A 14,466-nucleotide genomic window follows, 5' to 3' on the forward strand; every position below is an offset into this window, starting at 1 on the left:
GTTTCTCGGGGGCACAGTTACTGCGGGAGACTTCAAAAGAGCAGGAAGAATGCCAACGATCCCAGGACTTGATAAGCACGGAGATCTCTGGCTGGGGGGTGATAAACTTGTTTGGCCAACTTAGGGCATCCCGATGACCACGGTCGGCCTTATTGTTCTCCTAGTTACCCTTCTCCATTCACTTCCAACTGCTCCACTCCGTCAAGAGAAACCAGCCCCCCCCAACCCCACTTACTTGTCTCTCAGGTAATGGTGTCCTATTTGACCAGATATATCTTCAATAGCTGAAAGAATGTGGTCAAAGGCCTACAGAAACAAAAGAATGCAAAATCAAACTCGGCCGGGGAACTGGGGGGAAGTGCAAATGCAGACGGGAGCCGAGTCCAGACAGAGTACACACCTCAGGGATAAAGCAATCAGCCTGGTGAATCCCTTTTGGTTTCAGCGGCATGGAGAGGGATGCCAACTCTCCGGAGATCTCCTGCTCTTACAACCGATCTCCAGATGACCAAGACCAGTTCTCCTGGAGAAAATGTCTGCTTTGGAGGGAGGACTCTACGGCATTCTGCCCTGCTGAGATCTCTCCCCTCCCCATGCCCCGCCCCCCTCAGGCACCCCCCCCCCAAATCTCCAGGTATTTCCCAACCCGGAGCTGGCAACCCTAGGTATGGGGGACCTGAGTCTGGCCTTACAGCCCGGAACCTGGGACCTTGCCCCTCCAAGTGCGGAGAGCCGGGAGCGTGTTAAGAGGGCGCCTCGCAGGACTGCAACATAACCAGGGCAACCCCTGTGATATCTGCCCCCCGAGTGGTATCGAGCTTTGGTGGAATACCCATACTGGGGGGGGGGATACGGTGGGGAGGGCAGGCAGAGACCATCGGAGGGGTGTGAACATTCACCCCCCCAAAAAAAACTATTGTTGGTCTCTCAGGTGCTGCAGGACTGCAACCCAGCTGTCCTGACAGATTTAACACCTGCTGTTTATCAGAGGAGAGCACCTCTACTTAAGCAGCACCAAGGATTTTTAAAAGCCACATCTCAGTGAGGGTGACAGACGCTTTGCATAAAACAGAAGGCAAGAAGTTGAACCCCTGTAATCGACAGCTCTGATATTTAAATCCCTGGAGAACACACATGGACATGTACGAAGCTGCCTTATACAGAATCAGACCCTTCATCCTTCAAGGGTCATTACCGTCTACTCGGACTGGCAGCAGCTCTCCAGGGTCTCAGGTGGGGATCTTTCTCATCAACTATTGGCTGGTCCTTTTAACTGGAGACGCCGGGGATTGAACCTGGGACCTTCTGCATGCCAAGCAGATGCCCTGCCAAGGAGCCACCCCCCCTACATGAAGCTGCTTTCTATTGAATCAGACCCTTAGTCCATCAAAGTCAGTATTGCCTCCTCCGACTGGCAGAGGCTCTCTAGATCAGAGGTGTCAAACTCATTTGTTACAAGGGCCATATCTGACTCAAATGTGACTCTGTCCGGCCGGGACATGTGTGCTATAAAACGTAACGCTAGCTACCAGAGATATGGCTTTATAAAGGAGAGCCGTTGGTGAGCTCTGAGTTGGCGTGTCCTCACTGCAAGACCCCACGAAGCAAAGGGTTTAACATGCTTAACTGTTTCACTACAATTGTCGTGGTTCTGCCTACTCGCCCACCCCTGAGTGGCCTCCTGTTCCCTTCCTTGTACCAGTGGCTCACGGGCCAGATCAGAGCACTGGACAGGAGGCGGAGGAGACTGGATTTATACCCCGCCCTTCACTCAGAGCAGCTTACAAACTCCTTTCCCTTCCCCTCCCCACGACAGACACCCTGTGAGGCAGGTGGGGCTGAGAGAGCTCTGACAGAACTGCCCTTGAGAGAACAGCTCTGACAGAACTATGGCTTGCCCAAGGTCATCCAGCCAGGTGCAAGCGGAGGAGTAGGGAATCAAACCCGGTCCTCCCAGATTACAGTCCGCGCACTTAACCACTACACCAAACTGGTTCCGGCCTCTGGGCCTTATCTTTGATGCCCCTGATCTAGATTCTAGAGGTCTTGCTCATCACCTACCACCGGACCTTTTCAGCTGGAGATGCCAGGGATCCAACCTGGGACCTTCTGCCTGCCAAGCAGAGGCTCTTCCACTGAACTACAGACCCTCCCTCAAGATCCTATACGGCAAGTTCAGACAGTACACCTAGCTAGTTCCCCCGGAGTGCAACGCTGGTACTGATTCTTGGATGTGCTTTTGCTTTCCACCTTCAGTGTTTGTGTTGGGCAGATTCAAAAACTCTCTTGCTTTGGCCCCCAGGAAAGGATTGTCCAGCCAGTGCAGAAATACATTACGAGGCCCCACTGGTGTTTTTGGTTGTTAGATTAAATAATACCTTAGGAACAAACACCGGGATCTGGCTTCCCCTGTCAGACTATTCACCCTTCTAGCCCAGAATTTTCTACTCTGATGGCCAAGAGTTTTCTAAAGTCACAGGCAAAGGTCCTTCGTAGTCCTGCCACCCTCACTGAGCCAAAGACATCAGGGACTGACTCAGGGTCTTCCTCATGTCAAGGGTGTGCTGTCCCACTAAGCCATAAGCCGTGCTGGAACATGTTGCTTCTGTCCAGTGTTCCCTCTAAGCTGAGTTAGTGTGAGCTAGCTCAGTTTTTTAGCCTCCGGCTCACAACATTCTTCTCTGAGCTCAGGAAGGAGGGCTCCAGAGCAAACTAATGCATGCAGCAGCCAAATTGCTGGCTCACCACTTTAATGCCAGGAGCTCACAAAGTAGAATTTTTGCACACAAGACCCCACGGCTTAGAGGGAGCGTTGCTTCTGTCCCCTGGCACGAATAAGGGAGACACGGCACATTCAAAGTAAACGTTGGAGATCTTCAACAGCGCCAGAAAGAAACAAGCTATATTTGTCGATCTCGCTGAATAACCGGCAAGGATGGCTAAGACTAAAATCGGTTCCCCCTGCTCGGGAGCCCCCTAATCCCTCCCCATGACCCTCGTACTGCAAGACCCGAAAGCACAGTGGGTCCACCAGCACCCTTTGACCTGACTTGGGAAGCGTGGGGACATTTTCTGGGAGGCAGCCTTTATTAGTGCGGCTTTACTAGAAAGCAGTAGGTAGCGGCCGCTCAGCCTCTTTGGAGGCAAAACGATACAAGACGCCACACACAGAGACTTGCTTGTAGGGTTGCCAGCCTCCAGGTAGCGCCTGGAGATCTCCTGGTATTATACCCAATGCTCCCTCTAAGCTGTGGAGTCTTGTGAGCAAAAAATCCTACTTTGTGAGCTGCCGGCATGAAAGTTGTGAGCCAGCCATTTGGCTGCTGCATGAATTACTTTGCTCTGGGGCCCCGTCCGTCCTGAGCGGGAACAAAAATGTGTGAGCCAGAGGCTAAAAAATGTGAGCTGGCTCACACTAGCTCAGCTTAGAGGGAACACGGATTATAACTGATCTCCGGACTATGGAGGTCAGTTCCCCTGGAGAAAAGGGATGCTTTGGAGGGCGGGCCCTGTGGCGAGAGACATAGCTGAGTCCCCTCTCCACCCCCCCCCAAAACATCTCCAGGGATTTCCCACGGCAGAGCTGTCAACAATGTTCCCTCTAAGCCGCGCAGTCTTGTGAGCAAAAATTCTACTTTGTGAGCTACCGGCATTAAAGTTGTGAGCGAGCGATTGGGCTCCTGCATAAATCAGTTTGCTCTGGGGCCACCCTTCCTGAGCCGAGACAGAAATGGGTGAGCTGGAGCTAAAAAACTGAGCTAGCTCACACTGACTCAGCTTAGAGGGAACACTGGTTGTCAACCCTCGCTGCTTGCCACGTCACCTTTCCCCTGACCCGGCTTACCCTTCCGTGGAGTTTCTCATTCAGTTTGGGCTCTCGATGCTCGCTCTTCTTCACCTTCAGCCACTGCACCAAGGGCTTGATGGTCAGACCCTGTGGGGAGGGTGGGAATGAACGCGTTATTCTGGCTGGGGCGGAAAGGGGATTCTGAAAAGGAGGCTGCCGACTTCTGCTGATGCGCGACAGCAAGTCCAAATGTGGCTCTCTGTGCGCACACCCATCGAGGGGTGTGTGCGCGCGTGCCTGCCTGCCCGCCTGCCTCTCGGACTCTGAAGACAAAAGAGATGTCTGTTTTACACTTCCTCTTCACCCAGACTGGGCCACGGAGGCGAGGTTGTACTCAGTAGATACAGCCGGAGAGGCTGCTGAGGGGGGTGGGGGTCTGAAAATGCTGTAAAAGCCGCGCAGCTGACTTATGGCGACCCCTCGGGGTTTTCAAAGCGAGAGGCGTTCAGAGGGAGCTGGCCGTTGCCTGCCTCTGCGGAGCAACCCCGGACTTCATTCTGGTACTCGACCCGCTTAATTCATCTGCCAACTTAGAAAACTCGTGCGCTGCCTCTCCGGACCTGCACGAGACAGCTTAGCGAGGCGCAAACATCGTTTTCACGTTTCATAACTATAGATCCAGCACAATCTGTGGCAGGGGACCTGCACGAGACAGCTTAGCGAGGCGCAAACATCGTTTTCACGTTTCATAACTATAGATCCAGCACAATCTGTGGCAGGGGACCTGCACGAGACAGCTTAGCGAGGCGCAAACATCGTTTTCACGTTTCATAACTATAGATCCAGCAGAATCTGTGGCAGGGGCCTCCAACGTGGTGCCCATGGACAACAGGGCACTCTCTGAGACTTTTCGTGGCGCCTATCAAGTGTTGTCAGGAAGTGGGTGCTCGACAGGGACTCTGACCAGCCACTGGAGATCCGATTAGCTGGGCAGATTAAAATAACATTTGTTTCAGCGGCAACTGCCCCCCCCCCCGGTTGTTGGTTTCATTTTCTCTTTCTCTCTTCCAGTGCATTTTTAAAATGACCCCTCCCCCCCACACACTTGGGCTTCTTCGGTGTGCATGGCTCTGCCACCTGCAGCCCCCCTCGTGTGTGTTTCTCTCCTCCTCTCCCCTACGGCAGCCACACTGTGGTTGCACCCACCACCCTATATCAGAATTTTGGAATTGGGCTCAAAAAGGCTGGGGAACCCTGACCTATGAGGTTAAAGCAGGGTTGCCGTCCCCGCTTTCGGGGGGCCCAATCCACCGCTGCCCAGCGGGGGTAGCCCCGCCCCCAGCAGCCCCATCTGTGTCCGACAAGCCTGGCATGATGACGTTACCCAGAGGTGACGTTATCGCGCAGGGCACGTCACGCAGGGGACACTCTAGCATTTACGACAAAACCTCTATGGTAACCACAGAGTCCCACCCCCCAAATGCTAGAGCGTCCCCCACGCGATGATGTCACCTCTGGGTGATGTCACTGCGGCACGCACACAAACCAGAAGACTCAAGGAAGAAGACTGGAGCCCTTTTACAGAGAAGGGGGCTAAGTTTCTCTGCTTGGCTTTAAAGCTGTGCCAAAGGTTCTTTTAGAATTTTTATATATGTGCTTTCAACTGGTTTTAAAATGTATAAATGGTTCTGATAATTTATGCCAATAAAGGCTGACTTGACTTGACTGGAGCCCCCTGCCAGAACGCAGTAAGGACCTGGCGACACTAGGTTAAAGGGCCGACAAACGATTTTGAATTCTCAGCAACTCCAGAGCTTCTGCCTGTCCCTGCATTTGTAAAGGCTGCTCTAGGAAAATCAGGACTTTCCTCTCAGACTATCCAAGGTAACCAACATCCCGCTATTAAGCCAGAAAGAAGCGCTATAAACCCATCCTTCCCACTCGCGTTTATTAGCGGTGTAAAGATTTCTGAATGGAAAAATAATATTTGCTTTTGCAAGTGCAAGAGAGGACGTGCCTCGGTTTTATGGCTTTCTCATGAAATATTAACTTGAAATCCATTAATGCCCTGAGGTTTGCCGTGGAGGGGTTTTCGTTTCCTGCACAGGTAAGAGTGCATTGTATCATGGGTGGGACCGCCAAGCGACAACATGAAACAGGGTCTCCAGTTACTAAAAAATATTAAGATATAGTTACACTCTCGGCTCATTGGCATAGCCTGAATTTGGGATCTGCTTTCGATCTGGGACCTGATCAGACTTCACTTCCGGAAGCCGATGCAGTATGAAAAGAGTTCCGAGCTCTCACGCATCAAACGCCCGGCCCTCGCACTCCCGGCGAAGGAAGCAAGTCTGGCCTGGAGTTCATTCAGAGAATAAACAGCCGGTTCAAGCAGATCCCAGCACAGGACGCAGCTCTCTGTTTGGTACAGCTTTACCCCGGCTTGCTTCCAAGGAGCTTGAAGCAAGGTAGTGGCTTCTCTCATCCTCATTATATCCTCCAAACAACCCTGTGAGGTAGGCTGGGGGAGAGTGACTGGCCCAAAGGCCGGCCAACAAGCTTCACAGCAGAGCAGGGGTTTGAACCCGAGTCTCACCAGTCCTAGGCCGGCACTTCAAACCAGGGGTCCCCAGCCTTTTGAAGCCTGTGGCCCCCTTTGGAATAATGACACGGTGTGGTAGGTGCAGCCACAAAACGGCAGCCTCAGGAAGCAGAGCCAGCCCCAGAATGGCCGCCCCTGGCTTCGCATCAGTCACACGGTGAAGAGCCTCACCCAGCGGTGACAGCTGCCACCAAAGCAACTTCTTTTAAAAACTGCATGGCCAATCAGAAGCCTCGCTGGGCAAAAGCCTGACTTTGCCCTGCCCACTGTTTAAAAAACACTTGGTGGGTGCCAGAAAAGGTCCTAGTGGGCATGATGACGCCCATGGGCACCCTGTTGGGGACCGCTGCTTCAAACATGCTGCCATGCTTGCCGGGCGGAATGGTGCTTTCTCCCTGAGAAGTGAAAGGCAGGTGGGGCGTGGGGGGTGCCTGAGCCAGAAACCGACCCCCTCTTCTTGTGGGTTCAGGTAAGTGCGGTCTGACTAGGCCAGTGATGGCGAACCTTTTAGAGACCGAGTGCCCAAACTGCGACCCAAGACCCACTTATTTATCACAAAGTGCCAACACGGCAATTAAACCTGAATACTGAGGTTTTACTTTAGAAGAAACAACTCATACATTAACTTAAGATGATCCAAACAAAGTAAGGAAAGCAATACCAAATGCTTTCATTTACTTAAAATTATTTGGCAGAGAATTCGACACTTTAATGATGGTCTGGGCCTGGCTGGGGCGATGGCACGCGTGCCCCCAGAGAGGGCTCTGAGTGCCACCTCTGGCACCCGTGCCATAGGTTCACCACCACTGGATTAGGCCCTTTGCCTTCCTGAGCACAAGAAGAAGGAAGGAGAAAGCAGAGAGGCGGAAATTACCTGAATGATAACTGTGAAAAACACGACGATGATTGTTGTGCTGACAAACAGGTTTTTATCCTTCACTTTCTTTTCATCCAGGAGCACGACCAAAGCGAAAGCCACCGCCCCGCGGAGACCCCCGTAGGACATCACCACTTGGTCGATGATCCCCAGAGGGACCATCCGGTAATAGTTCAGGAGCCAGGTTTGTAGAATGACGGCGGGGGGGGTGGGGGGGGAAGAGAGACAAACGCCACAGGGTAACAGGAGCCCGCGTAACCACATTCCTTGAGGAATTAGGACCCAGAGAAACATCACATAAAAGCAAAGGGTGCTGTTCAAAGGGAATGCTTCTTTCCTAGAAATGGCAGCTCTGCTTATCGGCGGTGACTGAATGGAAAACGTGAATGGCCACAAGCTGGCCCTGGTCGTGCTCTGATGGAGGCGCATCTTCGGCCACTTTAGACTTACCTGCTAAGTTCAGGTGGGGGCCAGAAAAACAGCGCAGTGCACCTCCTAATCAGTGGCTCACACAGAACTCCACAGCTGGATTAGGACTTGACTGTAGCATTCACTCAGAATGCTTACAATCTCCTTCCCTTGCTCTCCCCACAACAGACGCCCTGTGAGACGGGTGGGGCTGAGAGCGCTCTGACAGAAACGCTCTTGAAAGAACAACTCTGAGAGAACTGTGGCTGACCCAAGGTCACCCAGCTGGCTGCAGGTGGAGGAGTGTGGAATCAAACCCGGTTCTCCCAGATCAGAGCCCGCGGTCTTAACCACTACACCAAACTGGCTCCAAAGACACCAAAGATTGAGTCAAGTGGCACCTTTAAGACCAACAAAGTTTTATTCAAAGTATAAGCTTTCGTGTGCATGCATACTACTTCAACATGTAGTAAACCATGTGCAGGGGTCGTTTCGTAGAAAAAAAGCTAGGGGAACTCATTAGCATAACATTAGCATATGCCACACCCCCTGACATCACCGGAAGTGTGTCATAAGGCCACACACCCCGCCCCCAACAGTCCCGGCCGCCGCCACCGGCCTTGCAGCTCCACTGCCGAGCCCCATGAGGTGGACCTGCAAGGCCAGCGGGATTGCAAGGAAGCCCCGCGAAGGCCCTCCCTGGCCCCAGGCAGGCAGGGGTGGGGAGAGGCAGGGAGAAAGCAACTTACCCTCCCTCTTCTCCTGCCTCCTCCTGGCTGAATGAGGGCTGGAAGCGGGGATGTACCCCGCCCCCGTACCTCACCTGGGGGAACTGCGATCCCCCGCGATCCCCCCCGAAATGACCTCTGACCACGTGTATCAATGTGCAGCAAACCATAACGTGGCACCAGCAACATTTTATAACTGAAAAGCTAAATGACACCAACGTTTAAAGCAAGAGACCAACAAAGAGCCAGTATGGAAGTCCATCTGCATACCCCTTAACTCAGGGGTGTCAAACATGCGGCCCAGGGGCCAGGTCAAGCCCCCAGAGGGCTTCTATCAGGCCCACAAGGGGATGGCTGTCTTCTGCTTCTTCCTCCAGTTCTGCTGCTGCTGCTGCTGTGTCATAGCTTGCTTTCCCAGACTCTCTCAATCGCTCAGGAGAGATAGATAGGCAGGCTTCTGCTCCCTGCACTGGGCTGAGGCTCTCCCACCCCACCCCCAGATTGCAACAGCACAGACATTTCGATGCAATGATTCAGAGCAAGAAGTGTCAGATATCAGAGATGGTTAAATAAACAAAATATTGCAAGAATGCTATTGTTTCAAGCATGTTTTTATTTTAAGTAAAAATATCTTTGTGTTTGTATCCTTTATAAAGTTTATATCTCCGCTACCTGGCGTTACATTTTATAACACACACGGCCCGGCCCGACAAAGTTCAAATTTATGTCAAATCCGGCCCTCCATAACAAATTAATTCGACACCCCTGCCTTAACTATACAAGTTAACATTACTGATAGCTGATGTGGCGAATTGATTAACAACTTCTAGTTTTCACAGCCCAAACACTGGTCGTTGTGAGTCCTGTATCAGAAAGTGGCACAGTCGTATGACATGCAGGAGCGCCCTTGCGCACGTGGTTTGTACACGGATTAATGTCAGCTGTTCACGTCTATCATTTCTCTTTCTGTAAGCAACTGTAAGAAAGCCTTCAGTCCCATAAAAATCTTTGCCTGCTGTTCCCGTCACAATACTGTTTATTCTCGCATTCCACTTAACCCTCCAGTAGACTTAATTTAAAGAGATCATTTTCTTTTTAGAAAGAGCTGTATTTGGTTCCGCACTGTGCCACATTTGGCTCTGGAGCTGTTTACCATTATTTACAGTCCGCCTTTCTCGCCGGGGCTCAAGGTGGATCACACAGGGTGAGTCGATACACACAGGGCTCAGACCCCCGCCTTAATGTACTAATGTGGTCTTAACTGGGTCTTTTCATCAGGACCACCAAGATTTTACTTCTCATTAGCTGTTAGGAAGAGCCGTCAAGTCGCGGCTGACTTGTGGCAGCCTCTCATGGGGTTTTCAAGGCAAGAGATATTCAGAGGTGGTTTGCCGTTGCCTGCCTCTGCGTAGCAACCCCGGGCTTCCTCGGCGGTCTCCCCTCCAAGCTCAAACCAGTGCCTACCCTGCTTAGCTTCCCAGATCTGACAAGTCTGAGTTTGCCTGTGCCCTTCAGGTTACCTCAGACTAAGGCGTTTCCCACACAAACAGGTCTCCCTGCTCCTGCATTCGTATTCCTCCGCCTCTTTCACTCGCTTCTGCAGGAGGTGTCTGCAGTCCAAGGTGCAAAAACGCACTTCATTCTCTCTTGCGGTGCAGCATCAGACTTCCCTGTTTCCGGGAATTCCCTTGCTGAGCCACAAGAGGGACCAAACTGCGTTTTTGCTCCTCGGACTACAAATACCTCTGCAGAAACGAAAGAAAGTGGCGGAGGAATACAAATGCAGAAGTGAGGAGACCCGTTTGTGTGGGAAAGCGTCTAACTGTGAATAGCCTTACCTCTCTGTAAAGCTGGGCTTCAAAGTGACTATACGAAAGAGGAGAAGAATTAGGTGCTTCCAAAACTTCATCCGGAAGACTGGAGCAACTACTTCTTTTTTTCTTTTTTTAAAAATCCCCAAAGGGATATTTTTTTATTTTGCAATGGACTACAAAACTAAAAAGAAATATTAGGAAAGGGACTACAACTAGGGATAAAGAAAAGAAAACCACACTAAACTAAAACCCCAAGAGGAGGAGATCTTTTCACTGTTAATAAAAATGTTAGTACAATAAGTGTTAGTATCACAATATACTTGTGGAGTTCTTGCTTAAAACAGTTCGCCATTTATATGTTATTCTATTAGTTGTTATGAGAGAAATCTCTGATCATCTTCTTATTCTTCGCTTCAAAAGGCCATTTTCCAAGTCCTTCTGCCTTTCGGCTTTCTGTCTCTAAAATCGTATACAACTCTGGCAGGTCCTGCACCCTTCTCTGTAATAGAGCCCTCCTCAGAGGTAGCAGAGTCACTAGACTTTGTTTCATCCTCTTTGGACTCTTCCTCTGTTCCCAGCTGACGATGTAGAAATTCTTTAGCTTTAAAAAATGGAGTCTATCTTCTCTCTTTTATCGTTGATCTTAAAGATGACACATTCCGGAACCGCCCATCTGTACGATATCCCATTAGTTTGAAGGAAAGAGATTAAATCCTTATAATTTTTTCTCTTTTGTCTAATTTCAAATGGAATGTAATTTAAAGTTTTAATGGTTACATTTCCCATTTTCAGTGGAGTTGCTGATGTTGCTTTTAAAATGGCATCTCTGGTTTGTCTTCTTGAGAACCTGACCACTATTTCTCCAGGCAGGCTATTTTTTTTAATATAGTTGGAGTATGCCCTATAGGCTGACTCCATTTCGTTTACTAGTTCATTCGCTGTTAAGCCTACTACTGGAGCGATAAACTTGCTGAGTATCCTCTTCAGATCCTCCCGCTCCATTTCAGCAACTCCCTGGAACCTGAGAATCATGTTTGCTTTTTCCATTTGTAGCTGCAACACTCGATTCTCTTGACAATTTTGCTTCGTTTCAACTTCTCCCATTCTTTTCTTCAATTTCTTGCTTGTGGTGTCTATCTCTTTGATCTTCTCGTTTGCCTGCTCCACTTTTTTCTCCGTTTCATTCAGCTGGAGCTGCTGTGCTGCGAAGTTTTTGTTCATCATGGTCAATTGCAGGTTAATACCATCGAGTTGTTCCATCACCGGCTTGAGCATATCCACCAAGAGTTTAATGACATCTGTTCCCTCTTTTGGTTTCGGACTCTGGCTGCCAGGTGGTTTCGTTTTAAACTTTCTTTGCTGGGCTGCCATTTCTACCCTTTTGTTTACAGTTCAACCGCTTCTTCCCGACTCAAAAAACTCGCCCAACGATGTTGCAAATCAGATAAGTCTCTCAGAACACATTCGTATTATTTCCTCCCCATTCCCCCTTCGTGTCACTTGGCAGTTAACTCGCATCAGAGGCGTCCCTCTTTGCAGCCTCTTTTATTACAGCGGGGGGGGATAGCTTTTAAAGTACTCTGTTTTTTTCCAGAACTCACGTTCATTGTCGACCAGTCTCCCTGACCACGTTCGGTTTATACGCCATTCCGCTCGATCTCCGGCGCTTGTCCTGGTCAGACCAGCTTGTGCCCAAAGGCCACTCAGCGGCTGGACCGTTGGGGCGGAGGGGAGCCTCAATTCTCTGGCATTCCGCCGTCGAAGAGGCTACCCCTCAAAAGCCCCCTGGCCTGGAGCCTATCACAAAGGCTCCACGGGGGTGTCACTTCAGGTGGCACCCCCCATGCCGCTGGTGTACGATTCGCCCTTCCCCGGTGTGGGGAGAGCGTCCGCTATCGCTGATCCGTAGACCGGAAGTCCCCAGAGCAACTACTTCTAAACAGAGAACACTGCTGTGGTTGGCTAAGGAGGGGGGCATCTGCCTTCCTTGTTCTTCTTCTGGGACTGAGGCCCAGCAGGGAAGGGGCACTGAGCGCCATGGGAGCAACACAAACAGCACACACTTGCTAGCGAAGGGATGCCTGTAATGATTCCTTGATTTCGTGAGTGTGTGTCTTTAAATGTTTGGTTTGAGTGCAGTGCTGGAAGGAAAGTGATAGAGGGAGACAAATGTGCTGTGGTTGGTGGATGACTGAGAGTGTGGGAGGAGTTCGGTGTGTGTGTCCTGAGGGAATTCAGTGATAAGACAAAGTTCTGTGTGAAAACTTAAAGAGTTCTGTGTATGTGTCCTTGGAAAGTGAAGTGTGGAAGAGCTATGAGGAGAGTCTGTGTGACTCTAAAGATCTGAGAGAGACCATAAGACAAAGTGCTTAGCCAGTGTGGCTGCCCATATGAAAGAGAGATTCCTGTCAGTGTGGAATTTTAGTGTCAGAAGGACTGTGTGTGATACCTACCCAGTTATATTTACAAGTTCTTTATTCCCAAAACAGTTTAAGATAACCAGCAACTTATTTTTGTTCTTTAATCAATAAATCAAATTTTGTTTATCCCAGAATTCAGTTCAATCCTTCCTCTGAAATGCCCAGACCCTAGATCACATTACCAGCAGCAGAGAGAGATTTTTGGAATTTTGAATTCCTGGTGGCAGCAGAAACTACCCAGTTTATATGCAAAGAGTAATTTTAAAATAAAAACAGACCCCCCCCCCCAAATAAGCAGCACACCACAATGCCCAGTCAGGCAATTGCAGTTCTCTCGCCCTCAAAACCTGACAGCCAGTGTGGTGCAGTGGTTAGCGTGTCAGACTAGGATTGGGGAGAACCAGGTTCAAACCCCCACTCTGCCGTAGAAGCTCACGGGGTCCTTGGGCCAGTCACACACGCTCAGCCTCACCTTCCTCACAGGGTGGTTGCGAGGATAAAATGGAGGAGGGGAGACGTATGGAAGCCGTTTTGGGTCTCCACTGGGGAGAAAGGCTGGGTACAAATGAAGTAAGTAAATAAATATATATAGGTCCCCTGAGCTGGGAATGACGCTCTTAATTCGCAATCTCATCGGGAGCAAGAGAATGCATTTTCTTACCAATGACCCTGTAGACGGAGATGAAGACCAACGTCAAGAGTATGAAAGCCGTGTTCCAGGTCCAGATTTTAGGATCCACCGCTGAAATTCCCAGGAACATGAAAACAATTGTCTCCGTGGCGCTGGCCAGCATCTTCATGGTGTATCTCACAGTGGTGGTAGATTGCTCAGAAATATTTGCCTTGACATATTTTTGACAGCAGATACCACAGAAAGTTATACTGGAAGAGGAAAAATGCAGGAAATTGTTTAAATAGTTCTTTCGGTTACTTTCTCTCTACTGATGTATCTATTCAGTGCTTTCTTGAAATATAAGAACAGGTTTGAGTCAAGTCTCTACATATGGTGGTGGCCAGGGAGGCCAAAATATTTCAGTTCCAGAATCATACCTATGACTCACTGCCCGGCCCTTGGCCGTATGCCATAGGTGGGTATATCTGAGTATATATATTAAGAGATTACCTGGCCATCCCCATTGCAAGGAACAGGATAGGGGTGTGCACAAAAAAAACCCCTTGGTATTATTCGAGTTTGGGTATATTAAGCCTGAAAAATATCAGTATTTTCCAATATTTCTGAATCCCAATACCGGTATGGTATTCAGAGTTGGGTAATATTCGGGAAACCCGCTTTGGGGTTTTTTTGTGTTTTTTTTGCTAAATTGTACCCTAAGGTTATGCTGGAAGTCATGGGACCTGCACAGACAAAGGTCAGAGGTTGTAGTAAGGAGGGGGAATGAGTGTAATCAAACAAAAAATCAAACACTATCAACCTCTGTGTCTCCCCAACCATTACAGGTATTAGTTAGTTTAGCCTCTGCTCTGGTCAGACCTCAACTGGAGTATTGTGTTCAGTTTTGGGCACCACAATTTAACAAGGATACAGACAAGCCAGAATGTATACAAAGGAGGGCAATGAAGATGGTGAGGGGTCTGGAGACCAAGGCCTATGAGGAAAGGTTGAAGGAGCTGGGTATGTTTAGCCTGGAGAGGAAATGACTGAGAGGTGATATGATTACCATCTTCAAGTACTTGAAGGGCTGTCACATAGAGGATGGTGCGGAGTTGTTTTCTGTTGCTCCAGAAAGTTGGACCAGAACCAAAGGGGTGAAATTAAATCAGAAGAGTTTTCGGCTAAACAGTAGGAAGAACTTCCTGACAGTTAGAGCG

General features: G+C 49.7%; 1 protein-coding gene across 1 annotated transcript in view; it reads right to left on the bottom strand.

The window, feature by feature from the left end:
* The window catches only part of SLC9A3 (solute carrier family 9, subfamily A (NHE3, cation proton antiporter 3), member 3), a 98,406-nt gene that overhangs the window by 22,618 nt on the left and 61,322 nt on the right, over positions 1-14,466 (bottom strand). Inside the window, exons 6-9 of the mRNA XM_015417717.1 lie at positions 13,297-13,518; positions 7,264-7,465; positions 3,845-3,934; positions 236-306 (exon numbers count right to left, since the gene is read on the bottom strand). Coding sequence (XP_015273203.1) covers positions 236-306; positions 3,845-3,934; positions 7,264-7,465; positions 13,297-13,518 — 585 coding nt within the window. The remainder of the gene's footprint in view (positions 1-235; positions 307-3,844; positions 3,935-7,263; positions 7,466-13,296; positions 13,519-14,466) is intronic.

Source organism: Gekko japonicus, unplaced genomic scaffold (assembly GCF_001447785.1).
Source record: "Gekko japonicus isolate JY-2015 unplaced genomic scaffold, Gekko_japonicus_V1.1 scaffold97, whole genome shotgun sequence".
NCBI lineage: Eukaryota > Metazoa > Chordata > Lepidosauria > Squamata > Gekkonidae > Gekko > Gekko japonicus.